The following is an 18072-nucleotide window of genomic DNA, read 5'->3' on the forward strand; positions in this document are numbered from 1 at the left end:
CTTCCCCAAAAGGCTCGTACTTCTGTAGAAATTTAGAAAAAAGGTCAAACCCCAAGGTGGACCAACACATGGAAGGCCGAAACAGTTGAAACTCCTTTTAGTCGCCTCTTACGACAGGCAGGAATACCTCAGGCCTATTCTAATCCCCGGACCCGCAGGGGGAGCTGCAGGAGATGGATAACACATGGGAAGTGGTCGCTCGAATATGTATCAGCAAGTGCATACCACTCAAACCGGCGTGCAAGTTGGGGAGTACAGATAGAGAGGTCTAAATGGGAATAGGTATGAGATGTGTCCGAAAGAAAAGTAGGGGCGCCAGTATTGAGGCAGACAAGATTGAGCTGGTTGAAAAGGTCTGCTAACAAGGAGCCCCTCGGGCAGGATGCTGGAGAGCCCCAAAGGGAATGGTGGGCATTGAAGTCTCCAGTTAACAAAAATGGTGCAGTTAGTTGAGCAATAAGTTGCATCATGTCTGCCCTGGTAACGGCAGATGACGGAGTGTAAACGGTACAAAAGGAAAACGTAAAGGTGGGGAGAGTAATGCGGATGGCAACTGCCTGCAGGCCGGTGTGCAACGTGATGGGATCGTAGTAAATATCATCCCGGACCAGCAACATAACCCCTCCATGAGCTGGGATACCTACCACAGGGGGTAGGTCAAAACGCACAGAGGTGTAGTGTGCCAAGGCAATTTGATCGCATGGGCGTAGCTTCGTTTTCTGGAGGGCTACGACGAGGGGACGATGCAAGCGGAGCAGCAACTTCAAGTCCTCTCGGTTGGAGCGAATGCTACGAATATTCCAGTTAATAAGTGCCATCGTAAGAAAAGGAAGATGAGAGAAGGGGTCACCTCGAAGGCCGCTTAGGGCCTGGCTTCGAGCGAGCACTGCCGCCGCTATCAGTAGGCGGACAGTCATCGTCCATGGGGTCTATAGGGTCATCGGCCATCTCGGGAGGATGGCCGGGAGGGGGAGCTTCCTCCGCCGGTGAATGGCCAGATGTTCGGCTACCAGCGGTGAGGCCAGGCGAAACGGATGACGGCCCGGGGCGGCAACCGCTGGGTGGCGCAGGAGAAGAAAGGCGCCGTGGCGGAGAAGGAGAACTGTGCTTCCTATGCGCCTTTTTAGAAGGACGTTTGGTGGAACTACCGGTCGAAGGCTGGGAGGTCGAGGGACGGAGGAAGTCTGCACGGGATGGTTCCTTCTTGAAGGCCCGTGCATCTGACTTCGGGGTCTTCGACTTAGCAGAAGCTGAGGAAGTGGCTGGCGTCTGTGGGGTGATGGGAGGAAGAGGAGACGTCGACCGCGCGATCTTAGCACTGGCCGAACGGACGACCGTGGTGCTGAAGGTCAGATCGCATGTCTGGGTTGCTACCTCCCGGGTAGTCCGAGGAGAGGCGAGGACAGTGCTGTATTTCCCCGCTGGGAGCAGCGTGGGCTTCCTACTAGCCAATAGCTTGCGAGCAGCCGAGGTGGACACTTTCTCTTTGACCCGAATTTCTTGGATACAGCGTTCTTCCTTATAGACAGGACAGTCGCGGGAGGATGCGGCATGGTCACCCTGACAGTTCACACAACGAGGAGACGGAGGTGGACAGTCACCCTCATGGGCATCCCTGCCACAAGTGACACATTTAGCCGCATTGGAGCAAGACTGTCGAGTGTGATTGAAACGCTGACACTGGTAGCAGCGCGTAGGTGTCGGGACATAGGGGCGAACAGAAATAACCTCGTAGCCCGCCTTGATGCGCGATGGCAGCTTAACACTATCGAAGGTCAAGAAAAGTGTCCGGGTCGGTACAAGGTTATTGTTGACCTTTTTCATGACCCTATGGACAGCCGTCACGCCCTGCTCAGCGAGGAAAGATTGAAGCTCCTCGTCAGTCAATCCGTCGAGGGAGCTACTATAGACTACACCACGAGACGAATTCAAAGTTCGGTGGGCCTCCACCCGGACAGGGAACGTGTACAAGAGTGTGGCCCGAAGCAGTTTTTGTGCCTGAAAGGCATTCTCAGCTTCTAGTAATAAGGTACCGTTACGCAACCTGGTACAATATTTGACAGATCCGGCTATGGCATCTACGCCCTTCTGAATAACGAAAGGGTTGACAGAGGAAAAATCCTTTCCGTCCTCAGATCGAGAAACTACAAGGAACTGTGGGGCAGGCGGTAGTACTTTTGTCACTGTTGGCTGGTCACGTTTCCGTTTTTGGGTCGAAGTCGAAAGCGATGGAGTAGAATCCATTGCGGAGGAATCCCCCATGATTGCCAGCGTCTCCGATGGCGCGCTCCTTCCTTGTGGGGACCCTCTCAGAGGGCACTCCCGCCTTAGGTGAATGTTTACACCTCAGGTCACACCTCCCGAGAAACAGACGGAGGGACCAATCGGCATGGTCAGAAGGTATCAGCTCAGGCAATCACCCCTCCCCGGGCCTGGCCTTTACCAGGGGGTACGCGCGTGCCTTACATGTCTACCCAGGGCGGGGACTTACGCGTTACCCCGTCACCGGCTACGCGTGCGAACGCGTGGGTCGGCCTTCAGACACGCACAGGGAGGAAGGAAGAAGAGGAAAAAGAAGAGAGAGGGAGAAAGAGGACAGACTGTCTCAAACGCCGAGGCGGAGACCAGAGAGGGCAAGGAGAAGGAGGGCAAGGAGAAGGAGGGCAAGGAGAAGGAGGGCAAGGAGAAGGAGGGCAAGGAGAAGGAGGGCAAGGAGAAGGAGGGCAAGGAGAAGGAGGGCAAGGAGAAGGAGGGCAAGGAGAAGGAGGGCAAGGAGAAGGAGGGCAAGGAGAAGGAGGGCAAGGAGAAGGAGGGCAAGGAGAAGGAGGGCAAGGAGAAGGAGGGCAAGGAGAAGGAGGGCAAGGAGAAGGAGGGCAAGGAGAAGGAGGGCAAGGAGAAGGAGGGCAAGGAGAAGGAGGGCAAGGAGAAGGAGGGCAAGGAGAAGGAGGGCAAGGAGAAGGAGGGCAAGGAGAAGGAGGGCAAGGAGAAGGAGGGCAAGGAGAAGGAGGGCAAGGAGAAGGAGGGCAAGGAGAAGGAGGGCAAGGAGAAGGAGGGCAAGGAGAAGGAGGGCAAGGAGAAGGAGGGCAAGGAGAAGGAGGGCAAGGAGAAGGAGGGCAAGGAGAAGGAGGGCAAGGAGAAGGAGGGCAAGGAGAAGGAGGGCAAGGAGAAGGAGGGCAAGGAGAAGGAGGGCAAGGAGGAGAAGGGCAAGGAGGAGAAGGGCAAGGAGAAGGAGGGCAAGGAGAAGGAGGCAAGGAGGAGAAGGGCAAGGAGGAGAAGGGCAAGGAGGAGAAGGGCAAGGAGGAGAAGGGCAAGGAGGAGAAGGGCAAGGAGGAGAAGGGCAAGGAGGAGAAGGCAAGGAGGAGAAGGCAAGGAGGAGAAGGCAAGGAGGAGAAGGCAAGGAGGAGAAGGCAAGGAGGAGAAGGCAAGGAGGAGAAGGCAAGGAGGAGAAGGCAAGGAGGAGAAGGCAAGGAGGAGAAGGCAAGGAGGAGAAGGCAAGGAGGAGAAGGCAAGGAGGAGAAGGCAAGGAGGAGAAGGCAAGGAGGAGAAGGCAAGGAGGAGAAGGCAAGGAGGAGAAGGCAAGGAGGAGAAGGCAAGGAGGAGAAGGCAAGGAGGAGAAGGCAAGGAGGAGAAGGCAAGGAGGAGAAGGCAAGGAGGAGAAGGCAAGGAGGAGAAGGTAAGGAGGAGAAGGCAAGGAGGAGAAGGCAAGGAGGAGAAGGCAAGGAGGAGAAGGCAAGGAGGAGAAGGCAAGGAGGAGAAGGCAAGGAGGAGAAGGCAAGGAGGAGAAGGCAAGGAGGAGAAGGCAAGGAGGAGAAGGCAAGGAGAAGAAGGCAAGGAGAAGAAGGCAAGGAGAAGAAGGCAAGGAGAAGAAGGCAAGGAGAAGAAGGCAAGGAGAAGAAGGCAAGGAGAAGAAGGCAAGGAGAAGAAGGCAAGGAGAAGAAGGCAAGGAGAAGAAGGCAAGGAGAAGTCAAGGGAAAGAGTAAGGAAGACAGTAAGGTGGAGAAGAGCAAAGAAAGGAACCAACAAAAGGAAGGAATAAACGAGAAGTGAAAAACCAAAAAGACCACAATTATAGGTCGTGGAACCGGTCGTCTCCGGACGCAGGCGCTAACTACCCCCGTGAGGGGGATGGACTCCTTTTAGTCGCCTCTTACGACAGACAGGAATACCTCGGGCCTATTCTAATCCCCAGACCCGCAGGGGGGAGTGAAGATCTTTGCCCCCGCAAACCAAGTAAAGCAGTGATGTAGGTCTGGCAATGGCACCGATTCCAAAACTACCTTTTGATTAAGCTGCCTATAATCAACAACTGGCCTGTAGCCTGAATCCCCCTTGGGGACCAGGAACATGGGCGACGAATAGGCAGAAGTGGATGGTCTAATTACCCCCTGTTCTAACATTTTATCTATAATACGACTCAAAGCATCCATCTTAGGGGGCGACAGGCGATAAGGCGGCAGCCTAACAGGAACATCAGTTAGTTGTATCTTGTAACATACGGTCAGTCACCCCTAACTCCTCAGTTAACACATCAGGGAACTGGCTCAAGAGCCCCAAAATGCTTTCTCGCTCCCCCTTCTCCAGATGACCGACACCAAAGCCGGAATCAGACACCAAAACCTTATTAACACCCGATACCCTCTGGCAAGAGCACAACGAAAACTCCTTATTAGGACAAAAATTAAAGGAAAACTTCTTAGCAGTATAATTCCAAATCATGCCGGTACGCTGGATCCAATCACATCCGAGCAACAGACGAACAGCAAGATTCTTAACCACCAAAAATTCGACAGGCCAGGAAAAATCGCCTACAGACACACTCCCCCTACAGCAGCCTACTAGGGGTAATACCTGTCCATTGACAGCGCGACATCCCTGTAGGGCAAATCGCAAGGAGGGTAAGCGTCACTTCTGTTTATTATCCAGATACCACTGGTAATCCAACAAAGAAACATTACTTCCTGAATCCAACAAGGCGCAGACTGGCTCGTGGTTAAGGAAGGCACAGATCAACGGCAAGGACTGACCGAACACGGCCCTTATCCGTTTGCAAGACATCAAAGGTGGTTTATAGCGTCCAGTACCTCCCAAAACCTGGCGTCAGCTGCTTGGACGCGGCTTCCTCTGCTCAGGACATTCACGCACCAAATGATTCAAAGCACCACAACGGAAACAAGCGCCTTTTGTACCTGCCATCCCCCATCCCCCACAACGGTTAAGCTGACGGTTAGAGAAATTGTCCACGGGGTTCCCGGAACTTACATTTCGACTCCCAACACATTCTCCTACACAGGTCTGCGCCCCCGCATGGCCTGCCCCACCAAGCCTACTGTCAGCATAACGTAATCCTTCAATGGCCAAAACGAGCCTATCTAGATCCCAGAAGGACGTGGGCTTATTGGCAAACAATCGCGACCTATCCTCGGGCCTAATACCTTCCAAAATAATGTCTATCGCCTCTCCTTCAACAACATCTAGATTCAGAGATCGTATGGCAACCCTAACATCCTCAATATACTGCTGGAGTGTCAGTCGACCTCTGAACCCGGCGGGAGTACTGGTTAACTAAATCTGCTCTCATGCGTTCGGTCAAGCGACTATCAATAATCCTCCTACGCAAGTTCGACAAGCCCTCTCCATGCTCAAAGACTTAACCAATGATAGAACTCAATATTCCTTCACACAAGGGATACATAAACTGCAAAATAGTACAATGTGTCACCTCTAATATATCAGCTTGAATTTCCAAACGTACTAATAACCATAGAACTTTGACAACTCCGGTCAACTCATCCTAGGTCAGTTTATTTATTCCATGCACTAATACGAGCAAAGGGCTCAGGGGGACAAGGATTAGTCCTAACGCCACCACCTGCTCGATCAGAATCATCCCACCCTGCGGTAAACTAACTCTCCAACATCCCCTACGCCCTCTTCAAGGCAACCTACCGCATTAAGTTGAGTCTGCAACTGCATTACCTTCCTGACTAACTGTCCAATAGTAGTACTTTGCTCCGGAGTAACCGGCACTCGTTCTAAATCTTGCAGTCTACCCGCCCAGTGATTGAGATGGGCTTGAATACGACCGAGCTATTTGCGAGAAGGATTACTACCACCCATCAACTCCAAATTGTCTTGCACACTTGAAAGGGACGTGCTACACAACGCAGGCGCGGCACCTACCTCACCGACGCGCTCTACCGTTGCGCATACCGGCTGGTCCAAGACGCCCCGTAACCGCGCGCTCAACTCGGCCACGGTACCTTCAGAAGGAGCCCCACGAACCTCCAACTCTTAAGCTAGCTGCTCTCTGCGCAAATAACCGATACCCGGGCAACTCCTCAGCTGCGAGTGGCTCGTCTGCTCAGCCTGAAACATTTTTACAAGAGAAAGTATGCGCTTCAAACAAATTTCAAACTTAATGCTACCTAAGCTCGCAGTTGTGAGTAGTGCTGCTAGCACACGTAACCCAGACACAATCACGCTCTGCTACCATTTGCACTGGTAGATAGGACAGCTTGGCTGTGGAAGTGGAAGGGTAGCCCACGACACACAACAGTATTCACAATTACAAGCGGAAATACGGAAGCGTCCGATCCCGCCCGTCTGCTTTGACCCATGACGTCACAAATATGGCGGAAACAAAAACACACACACACTTTCCACAAGAAGCCTAATGACACTAACGGGACAAGCGCGGGAAATGGGTTGTTTTGGGTGAGGGGGCAAACTAAATATAAACAAATTTAGACGCCTTGCGTAGCTACAACGTGTAAGTGAAGACAGCCATGCATGAATACCCACCCACTTCCCCAGGGGTCGTAACCCCTGCAACCCATAGAAAATAAAGATGCTTCAGTAGCTGATTAGTGTTTTTTGTCTTTTTTTAAAAAATCTCACGGGTTAGAACGAACAGATCAGAAAGAAATATAATAAACTAAAACAGAAATAGGAGGAAACATTAAAATAAGTAATAAGCGTTTTTAAATTAAAAAAAAATCTCACGAGATAGAACGAACAGATCAGAAATGTAAACAAAATAAGAAAACAGAACTGGAGACAGCCACACTCAAAGCAAACTCCGCGCCGTCATGACGTCACACACGACAACACCCTTACGTCACGGGTCAAAGCCGACGCGTGGGATCGGACGCTTCTGTCGACCCTTACAAGCACCCAAACTTTAATGATCTTCCAGCAATAAAGGCTCTTAAATCTCAATTGAGCAAGGACATAAACTTGGTTACAAACATGTTAACCTTCAACCAGTGAATAACACTAATAAAGAATTACAGATCAATAAAACGTAGATAAAGGACTGCTTTACAATAATGCTTAAATTAAGTATAATCATGAAAGTTACAAATTTTATGTTAAGCTTCAACAGGTGAATAACCCCAATAAAGAATTCTCATTTAAATAAAATAAAACAGATAGGAAAATGCCTTACCAAAATGCTTGAGTTGTGTAAGATCATGAAAAGCTGAGTTACAACTTTTCTCACAAACTACTTAGGAATTTACAGCAAATAAACAAGTTTGATCTGTTTAACCAGAAGGTAACTGCCAAGTCCAAGCGACCGAGGACACTCAGAGCGGACGACCGCCCCAACGCTGGTCATCAACCGACATCGTCACGGCCCAGTGCTAAAACAGACTAACGTTTCGGTAAGCGACCGGCAGCAACACAGGAGTAACAGTGACAAAGTCGGCGTACGCCTTACGAAACACGCCACACCCTGAAGCGGAAGCAGGCACAGCTGACTAGCGGCCATTCAACCGCGAGCAAACAAATCTCACGCCGCCCGTACTAACGCGGGAAATGATAGCGAGCGACAAGACGCCACGCGCAAAGCAGCAACCGTGCCTACCCCTCGACCACAGAATGTGCCCCGTCTCCTTGTCTATGGTAATACAATTTATAACACACAAGAAACGATTTAATAATGACATTAGTTCAACGCAAGATCAGTTAACAGTTAGGTCCAGTAAAAATTTACCCACGGATTTACGTTCAAACGAACTTCCGGACCACAGGCGGAAATTAGTAAACTTGGCATAAGTTTTCACCAGACCGATAAACAAGAAATCAAATTAAACAGTAGCCGAAATACAGTCACGATACTCAAGCCCTTCAAGACCTTGCTATCTTACAGTTATCATTAACGGCGAAACATACACAAATGAATGACAAGAAATTCACCACCGAAAGGAAAAAAACAACACAAATGTTAAATTAATTAATTTGCAGACGAGCCAGTCAGTGAAAGCTAAGTTTCACAATATTAGGGCTAACCTCACTCGGCAGCAATACATTTGTGTGCGTGATAACTAGGTTGCCCAAACAGGACTCCAAAACCCAAAACAGGTCACACGTTAGCTGTCTTGTTCTCGGATACTAGGCACCACCGGACTAAGACAATCGCGACGAAAGAAAAAAAAAGTCTCTGAAATTACAGCTGCCTGCAGCAAAATAAATGAGTCAGGGTGCATGAACGTAAAGCACAAGCCACTGTTCCAGCTGGAGCGTAACCTTTTCGATGCACACACGGACAGAACAACACACGTGGGCATAAAGGGAGCAGCAGAAGCGTGCCGAGCAAACTATACTGCGCCAAAATACGACCTACGTCACGTCCACAAACCGGAGCACTGCTTCCGGAGCTGGTGTCTGCTCGCTGGACTGCCGCAACTCTCTGTCCCCCGGAAAGCGATGCTGACTGCCGCCTTGCTCAACGCTCCCTTCTCGGCCATGCACAGCAACTCTTCTCTTGTCGCCTCAGAGTCGGCCGCAATGTCCGTTCTCCCCTGCTGTCCGCCCCAAACAGCAGTACTCGCACTCACTCCTTCGTTAGGACCCGCTCCGACAGGAGGCGCTCGCGATCGCACATAGTGCCAACCTCAACCACAGGAGTAAACGATACCATCTTGAGCCCGAGAGCCGCGCCATGGCTCACTCACCTTAACGTTATTCTAGAGCTACAGCACCTGAAACTGGATTGGTCATTTGACATTGTCACCATCCCTGATCCAGCACTGAGGTGGAATGAGTTGTCTAGATTTACATAATCTAAATTTTGAAACCTACTACAGACAAGTTCAAATAGCGAGGGAGATTAGGATATAACGTCCCGTCAACAGCGTGTAAAAATTCAGTCCTCTTGAAGGGAATCGTGGATAGCTGACTTGGATACTGTTCCGAACACTGCAAGGATGCAACCAGGCCCTGCGTAGCTTGTCTTCATCACAGATCGCCTTCCAGAACAAGCGCAACCTGGCATCTACTGTATACAGAGAGTTTCAAATAGGACGCAAGCACTGCGTCTGGCGTTACGAGGAAACCAATAATTGGACAGGCGAGGCGGACTCGGATCGCTGGTGACCCTCCGACCCATCTTTTGCACTGAGACGGGTGTTATACCGTATAATTGCGCCATTTAGTACCTCAGACAACTGTCTCTACAGCATATGCTGACAGAGCTGGGCACAAATGCAAACAACAACATACAAGAAGTTGCAGCATGGCCCAGGTGTGTAGACCGTTAACATCAAGATATATAAGAGTCGTCCTTATTTTCATAATTGCTAGCCATGAAAATATTGTTTGCAACAGCAGTCTATGGAAGCAGTGAACAATACCACCTCTGACAGCATGCTCAACGAACTGTGATTGTTCTATAGCCGTAATAAGCAGGTTTCTGCAATGCATCCCACGTCACCCCAGGTGAGGTCACCTAAAAAGCTGGATCTCGTTCAAAGTGGTTCAAATGGCTCTGAGCACTATGGGACTTAACACCTGAGGTCATCAGTCCCCTAGACCTAGAACTACTTAAACCTAACTGATCTGAGGACAGCACACACATCCATGCTCGAGGCAGGATTCGAACCTGCGACCGTAGCAAGCTGGATCTCATTCCTACGTGTCAAGACAGAGTATACGGAACACACTGGCAGAAAGCAAGGTGTTGTATTTCAGACGTAATTTGGAGTAGTCTCCTAATGTTTTCCATTGAAAGGAGCTCCACACTTTGCATGCTATTTGGTAATCTGATTTCTTTACTCCTTTTACAACACTTAGCAAGCTTTTTTATGCTTCAGCCAATGGCAGCTGTTCTTTCAACAAAACAGATTCATCAGTTACATGTTCATAAAGAAAGTCATCTTCGTTATTCATTAAATTACGCTTCCCGCTATCAGGGAGATACTCTCTTGTTATTTCTAACTTTTCAGGCTTTAAATATGAGATGGATTTCACTGAAGAGCATGTCAGAGAGTTGAAGGATCCTAAAAACTAAAATTTTGTTTCACTATGATGTCGTGGTCTCGCGGTAGCGTTCTCGCTTTCCGAGCACGGGGTCCCGGGTTCAATTCCCGGCGCGTTCAGGGATTTCCACCTGCCCCGAGATGACTGGGTGTTGTTGCATCGTCTTCATCATCATCATTCACCCCCATTACGGCAAACCACCTGCATTAGTATCTTGCCTAGTACGGCGGTGCCGATCTCCCACATCGTTCCCCTACACTCTGTCAAGAAGCATGGAGTCCATTTCCATGATATCTCCATGACAGATTCCATTAGTGTTTTATATTTTTCCATACTCGTAGCAATAACATAAACATGGCCTGGATTTATTTTAGTCCTTTTTTACACTGATTCACAGATGTTCATGATTATAAAATGTGCACCATAATTTGGTGGATTGTGAAACACACCAGGCACCATAAAATTACGTCTATAATTTCAACTGCTGCTTTCACTTGCAGCACGAAATATACATGTAAAATGGCAGTGACCTCTGTATTCCACACCAGACTGCTTGAAGTGAGCCGTTTTTCCTTTTGGGCACTTTGTCACCATCGAGTGGCGTCGTATTCCTCAGTCAGTTACTATCTGAACGAGTTGCCCACTTGCCACCGTCAGTGGCAGCGTTTATCGATACTAGGGCTGCTGTAACTTCTTTGGTGTGTCAGTTATATTTCCGTGTCTTGGTGTGTTGGTCGGTTGCAGCGGAGCAGCAAGGAGGCGTGCGGCGTGGGATCAGACCGGGGCCACTGGCGGTGTGCACGTGTGGTCAGAGTTCTGTGGCACCTACATACTGAAGTTGAGTAATCAGTGAACCTGCATGAAAGCTCAACCGTTGTGACATCTCTTCGTTGATAGCTGGTTGTTGCATCCTGGGCTATCCACGCAAGCAGCAATGTTATGGTGTGTTGGAGTCGGCAAGATTTTGCAGCTGTCTCCCTGTATGGTGTTTAACCTTTGAAATGTGCACCAGCGGTTTCTTCTGCCTTGTGGCCGTTAACGTTCCGGTTACCTGCCTTGGTCATTAGCGTAGTTTTGTGGCAATGGTATTCCCCACTGTGGTGATGCTGTCCGGCACGCCGTGTAGTTCAACAGCTTGATATTGTTCTCCTTTTCTCTTTGATTGTTTATTGTAACTTGACAGTGTTCATATGCCAATTATTAAGACATAATCCTGCTGCAATCCTCGTCTTTGCTCGTACTTTTGGTTCTCGTGCTGTTGGTCGGGTGGAGGCAATTGATTGGTCAGTTGGTTTGTTCGCCACCCATCTGTAGGTCGTGTTGCAGCCCGATTGTTTAGTGTTACACTTGGCTGTCTGCCTGTTGGTTCGTTAGACATCTGTTGGTCGTGCTGCAACCCTATTGTTTAGTGTTACGCTTGGCTGTCTGTCTGTAGCTTCGTCAGCCATCTGTAGGTCGTGCTGCAGCCCGATTGTTTAGTGTTACACTTGGCTGTCTGCCTGTTGGTTCGTTAGACATCTGTTGGTCGTGCTGCAGCCCGATTGTTTAGTGTTACACTTGGCTGTCTGCCTGTTGGTTCGTCAGCCATCTGTTGGTCGTGCTGCAGCCCGATTGTTTAGTGTTACGCTTTGCTATCTGCCTGTTGGTTCGTTAGACATCTGTTGGTCGTGCTGCAGCCCGATTGTTTAGTGTTACGCTTGGCAAATTTTCTTAAGATGTTTTCCTGTTGTACTGTGTAAAGGTTTATCTTTAAAGTCGCTCTTCTATTATTGAAAGAACATTTTTTTAATTGGACTTTCAGCCGAAGAATTAACTTGTGCTTTCCTTAATATTGCCTTTAACCGGAATTTATAGATGCTTGGCTTTTGAAGAATTTCCTTAGCTGATGTGGAATATTATTTCGGCATTTAGCCTAGAAGATATTGTAATTTTACTTAAGGCCTTCAGACATTACTCTAAATCCTGGTGTTTTAAAAGAAATGATTTAAACTTATTCTGGAGAAGTTCTTTGGCCTCCCACCTGTGAACTGACCTTTGTTGTTTTAAACAGAAAACCGTGCATTGGTTTGAGGAATAAAGTCGTGTGTGTTCTTGTGTAACTAACAGTGATTGACCTCGGCCCCTTTCCACAACCTGATCGGCTCTGACCTGGGAAACCAGATTTCATGAAGAATTCCTTGCAGATCTGACAAATTTCTGCTCTTCAAAACTTTTCTTTCTCTTCAATACTAATAATCATTCACTGTTCTGTAATATGTAATTTTTATATACTCAAAAGTGTGATACGGCTGTTTGGCAAACCATGCCATGCAATCTGCATCTCGTTACATTAGATGAAATTCTGAATTTTCGTCACTGTAACTGCCGCGTACATAAAATGCAATACCATATGGTTTATGTGCATGAATTTCGTTACTAACACGTGGCTGCAGTAAGCATTCAATGCCTTCATAAATGTTAAATGGTGACTTTAATTGTTTGTTACATGAGACGAATTTCGTGAATTGATTCCCTGCTTCGGGCATGATACTTCTGGCTGGTTTGCATTGCGAACACTGAACTAAATGTGCAGTTAACTTCTCGCTAGAACGAAAATACCATAAACAGCGTTCACAACCTTGCACTTGTTTTAATGTAGCAGAAATGGTAAATTTGTGTGTTTACTTCAGGTAGCAAAAACAGATTGACATGCTTCTCGTGCTTATAATGTTACGAGACGTGCAATGGAACCACTTGAAACTTTTCTCCTTCGTCCCTTCCTCTGTCCCTCCTATATCCGACCACTCAGAATACAGATGGCCTTGATGTCCGTCTACAGCCTTCTACCTCTCACACTTCCTTTCATTACCAAATTTACGGTTCTTTAATACCTCAGGATATGTCCTGTCAACAGATCCCTTCATTGAGTCAAGTTATCTCATAAATTTCTTTTTCTGCAATTTGATTCAGTACTTCTTCATTATTATAGAAATCGTTTCAGTCGTGTTTATAATAAAGACGTTCCATATACACTAAGCCCAAAATTATTGAGCTCCTCATTAGTTATCTACTCCACCGCCTAATCTTCAGCATTCTTCTGTAACATCGTATTTCAGACACTTCTATTCTCTTCCTGTCTGAACTATTTATCCTCCACATTCACGTTCGTACAATATTACACTCCAGACGAATAGCTTTAGTAAAGAGTCCCTAGCACTTAAATTTATATTCGATGTTAGCAAATTTCTGTTATGCAGAAAAACTTTTCTTTCTATTGTCTTCTCTACTTCGGACCATCGTCAGTTATTTTGATGCGACAATAGCAGAACACATGAATTACTTTTAGTGTCTCATGTCTAGTTTAATACCCCATGATTCGATATTTTACCTTTGATGGCATGCATTTTATAGCCTCTTTTCAGACCTCTATCCATTCCTTTCAACAACTCTTCCAGGTCCCTTGTCGTCTTTCAGAGAATTTCGATGTCTTTGGAAAACCTCGATGTTTTTACTCCTCCCGCCTGAACTTTAATTTCTTTTCCAAGTTTCAATTACTCCTTGCTCGATGTACAGACCGAACAATACCGGAAATAGACTACAACCCTGCATGACTCCGTTCTTAACTGCTGTCTCCATTTCACGGCTTCCGAAGTTCATAATTTAAGTCCGGTTTTATGTACAGCAAGTAGGTAATATTTCGTTTCTTGTATTTTATCCGAGATATCTTCAGAATATCGAAGAGTGTAATCCAGTCAACATTGTCAAAAGCTTTCTTTAAATCTGCAACAGCTAGAAACTTTCATTGTTCTTCCTTCAGTCCATCTTCCGTGAAACGTCGCAAGATCAGAAACGCGTCGCGTGTTCCTAAGTTACTGTGGAACCTAACCTGTTCTTCCCCGAGATCAGGTTCTACCAGTTTTCCCATTCACCGGTAAATAATTCGTGTCAGTATTTTGCAGTCCGAACTAACTGAACTGATGCTTCCACAAAATGTACAATTCTCATCACCTGATTTCTTTAGAATTGGAATTATTATGTTCTTGAAGTCTTTCACCTGTCTCATATGTTACATATTGTTCACATACCTATCAGAAGTTGTGGTTTAGTGGATCGATCCAGTAACACGAGTTGCACAGTAACTGCACACCACACTCCTGTGTTCACATCATGCAGAGTGCAGAGACTGTTAATGTAACTGACGAGGATAAAAAAAAAAAAAAAAAAAAAAACTCTATGAAGCACAAATTTCAACAGCCGGCCAGTATCTGGTCAACGAACACTCTGCCATTACTTTCTGAGATATCAGTCTGAGTTCTTGCATAGCTCTTTGACCATATGCTACTAACACACTAGTCTGATGTCCTCAACCATGAACCATTTTGTTGGACTTCTTCCCAAGGCTACTCTTAACACATCTACTTCGTCTATAAAAGATTCGCTTCGAGCCTGGGCCTGAGAAAGGGCCAAAGTGTCGCCAGTGAACGGAGCTTACGTCAGCAGTACCAGTTCGTCGCAACGTCGGACACAGCCTTTGCGTAGCACAAGGAACAACGAGCACGTAACAGCAAGGCAGCGAACAGCCCAGTCCGCCATAAGAATCAAGTGCACCACTGCTTCTCTACTGGATTTTTTCGTTCGTAGCTTTACTGCTGGTCATTAATATTGCAACATCACGAACGTGTCATGCAGCAAACGTCCAACTGACATGAAGCGTGCTACGTGCTTGGGTTTGCAAATGATGAGCATTTCAGAGCAACCGCACAGGTAGGCAGGAGTAATGCAGTCTACATTCTGTATGTAAGGAAAGAGTATGCTACAGGGGGTTTCTCATTCAGCAGTTCTATTCGAATATTGGTTGTTTGCGAGAAGATTATTTTATACCTCTTGATAGAGGTAGAAACGCTGTCAACATATGTCGGAATGGCACAGCAGTAGTAGCGTGGATTACCAGGATTGCGGTTGATCCATCTGCGAAATTGCATTTCGCGTTGACTGGTGAAACGTGGGACTTGGGGTTAGCAGGAAAGGAGTGGACGGTGCCTAATCAGTTACCGTTCGTTGCACAGAAAACACATACAACTTATTTTAAAAAAAACTTAACAACCATTTTTAAAAGATTTCACTACAGGGTCGGCTGAAAAGCCTTATTAGAAAAATTGCAAGTTATTGTCGGCTGAAGGCCAGCAGCAATTTCAGAATACACAACGGCTGAAGGCCTGAATTACAAGTGAGGAAGGCAGTTACACACTAGCAAATACTAAGATATTTTCTCCTTAACGATCAAAACGGTAAGAGCTATAGTAACGGCTGAAGGCCTTGATAAGAAAATAATTGCAGATTATTGGTCGGCTGAAGGCCACAAACAAATGGTTCAGATGGCTCTGAGCACTATGCGACTTAACTTCTGAGGTCATCAGTCGCCTAGAACTTAGAACTAATTAAACCTAACTAACCTAAGGACATCACACACATCCATGCCCGAGGCAGGATTCGAACCTGCGACCGTAGCTGTCCCGCGGTTCCGGACTGAGCGCCTAGAACCGCTAGACCACCGCGGCCGGCGGCCACAAACGATGTTACACACAATCAACGGCTGAAGGCCTGATTACAAGTGGGGAAGACAACAACATGTTAAAACATCAGGGTAAATTTTAAACAATTATGACAACTTGTCCAAATACGACGGAGTGATCCACAGACAGCGCTCCCTGGATCGACCTGAGGAAGGTGACTACAGCTGTGTAAGCGGTAAGACAGGCAGCCAACAATTATTCTCACTTACCAGGTTGGCAACTCAACTGGGGACAGCTTAAACACCAACCAACGATCTTACAAATGCACCTAACGTCTGATCACCGGTACAACGACTGAATAATCCAGGCGAGGACGAAGTGACAGGAGCACTGTGTCTCCAAAATCCGGAGTTTAGAACGACCAGAAGCAACAAGGAAACATAGAATAACACCAACCGACCGACAAATCAAGCAGGAAAACCAACAGTCCACCCACTGCGAGCAGCAACACGCCACCCAACGGCGAGATCTCACCATAGTGGAGGATTCACTTCTGAATTTATGTGCCCTCCACTGTGTTCGGTGGACAACAAGGTCGTAGCCCTTGCAACTACAGCCCTTCGATCCGGCTGTGCCTGCATGCAGCCAACAGTCCCGGCATGGCCTGGCGCTGCGCGAACCTCGCTGGTCCTCCGTCCAAACCGAACATTCTTCCGCTCCCGACCGAACTGGTCTGCGTTCGAAACACTCCACCAAATCAAGTACACTGACAGCATTAAAATAACTGCTCATTCAAAACCACGGGAAAACAATTCCACCAGCAACTCACAGTACTAAAACCAGTCACTGTGAAACAAAACGGAGGAATTAAAACTTGGCACAAACACAGGGAAGCCAGAAGCGGTCGGAAGACCAAATGCGCGTCGTCCGCTGCGACGACCGACCGAAACAGCAACCAACGGTCGTCCCCACTCAAGTCAGGCACGGGAAAGATCCCAGTATAAATCGTCGACTGACGACTTATTGCCATGAGGTCATTTCGACGGGCGGACACAGACATACAAGTGAAAGTTTCTCTACTTGAATATCACGGTCCATTCAACAAAAACTCGCTGAATCCGGTCCTTGACGTGGTCGTGCACTCTCGCGACCACGTCCTTCCGTCGGACCTCCGTCACAACTCGACACGCTTAACACACGACGACCCGGAAATACTAGGGGCCGCTCCAAAGATAGTATCATAGTACGCGCTATCGATAAAAGCTGGTGCTGCCACTAACGGACAGACGAGGCGAGCTAACGTAGTGATGGCATGGAACACACTAAGAAAAGGGGTCGCCACTATCGCTATTAGAAGATGCCAAGCCATGAACGGCATAAACGGGAGCCGTACACGGCTCAACTGGGATCCCCCGCATGTATACGAAAATGGAATCCGTCGATGAAGCCTCAGCAGATAGCACAGGCCAATGCGACTAGCGCCCGAGAGGACAGAGATGTACTTCCCTCAGCTGTGCAGAATCGATCAGCCACGACAAGTAAGTTACATCACGAAATAGGCTTCATTGCGCCAAGACAATGGTCAGTGCGATGGTGCCTGGGGCAATACGGACTGTCAGCAAGAAGACGAATGTTGCTGCTTCGCTTGACGTGTCAGCAGCGAGAGGCACCCTGACAGTGGTGCGTCCAATGACAACACTGAACAGACGACTGGCTACATAACATGATCACTTCTTATTAGCGTGGCCAGTAATTTATGATGCATTAAGACAAATGGCTGTGTGATATGGCTCTGAGCACTATGGACTTAACATCTGCGGTCATCAGTCCCCTAGAACTTAGAACTACTTAAACCTAACTAACCTAAGGACATCACACATATCCATGCCCGAGGCAGGATTCGAACCTGCGACCGTAGCGGTCGCGCGGTTCCAGACTGAAGCGCCTAGAACCGCTCGGACACACCGGCCGGCGCTGTGCGGTATCTTCGAGTTTTCTGTGACGTTATCTTTCAGCAAAATAATGGAAGATGGCATGTTGTCTGTGATGACCTGGCCTACCTCGATAAGGAGGCTTCTCGACATCTGAGGGACTGGCATTCCACCACTTGGCAGCTGCTACAATTGATGGCCACGGGATGGTGTACCCGTACCTGCCACTCAACTTCAGTTCGCAATGAGGCCAAGAGAGATTATAGCCATTGATGCTCAGTGTTCTAAATTTCACACCCAGTATACTCACAAATCATCAACGAATTTTGGGTATTCTTTCTAATATAGACTACTGCATACGTACAACAAGTAAAATTTCGTTATTTGAA

General features: G+C 47.8%; 1 protein-coding gene across 1 annotated transcript in view; it reads left to right on the forward strand.

Moving 5' to 3' along the window:
• Window positions 1-18072, forward strand: part of LOC126088098 (trichohyalin-like) — a 55137-nt gene that overhangs the window by 34929 nt on the left and 2136 nt on the right. Inside the window, exon 3 of the mRNA XM_049906562.1 lies at window positions 2750-3841. Coding sequence (XP_049762519.1) covers window positions 2750-3841 — 1092 coding nt within the window. The remainder of the gene's footprint in view (window positions 1-2749; window positions 3842-18072) is intronic.

This window comes from Schistocerca cancellata, chromosome 1, assembly GCF_023864275.1.
Source record: "Schistocerca cancellata isolate TAMUIC-IGC-003103 chromosome 1, iqSchCanc2.1, whole genome shotgun sequence".
Taxonomy (NCBI): domain Eukaryota; kingdom Metazoa; phylum Arthropoda; class Insecta; order Orthoptera; family Acrididae; genus Schistocerca; species Schistocerca cancellata.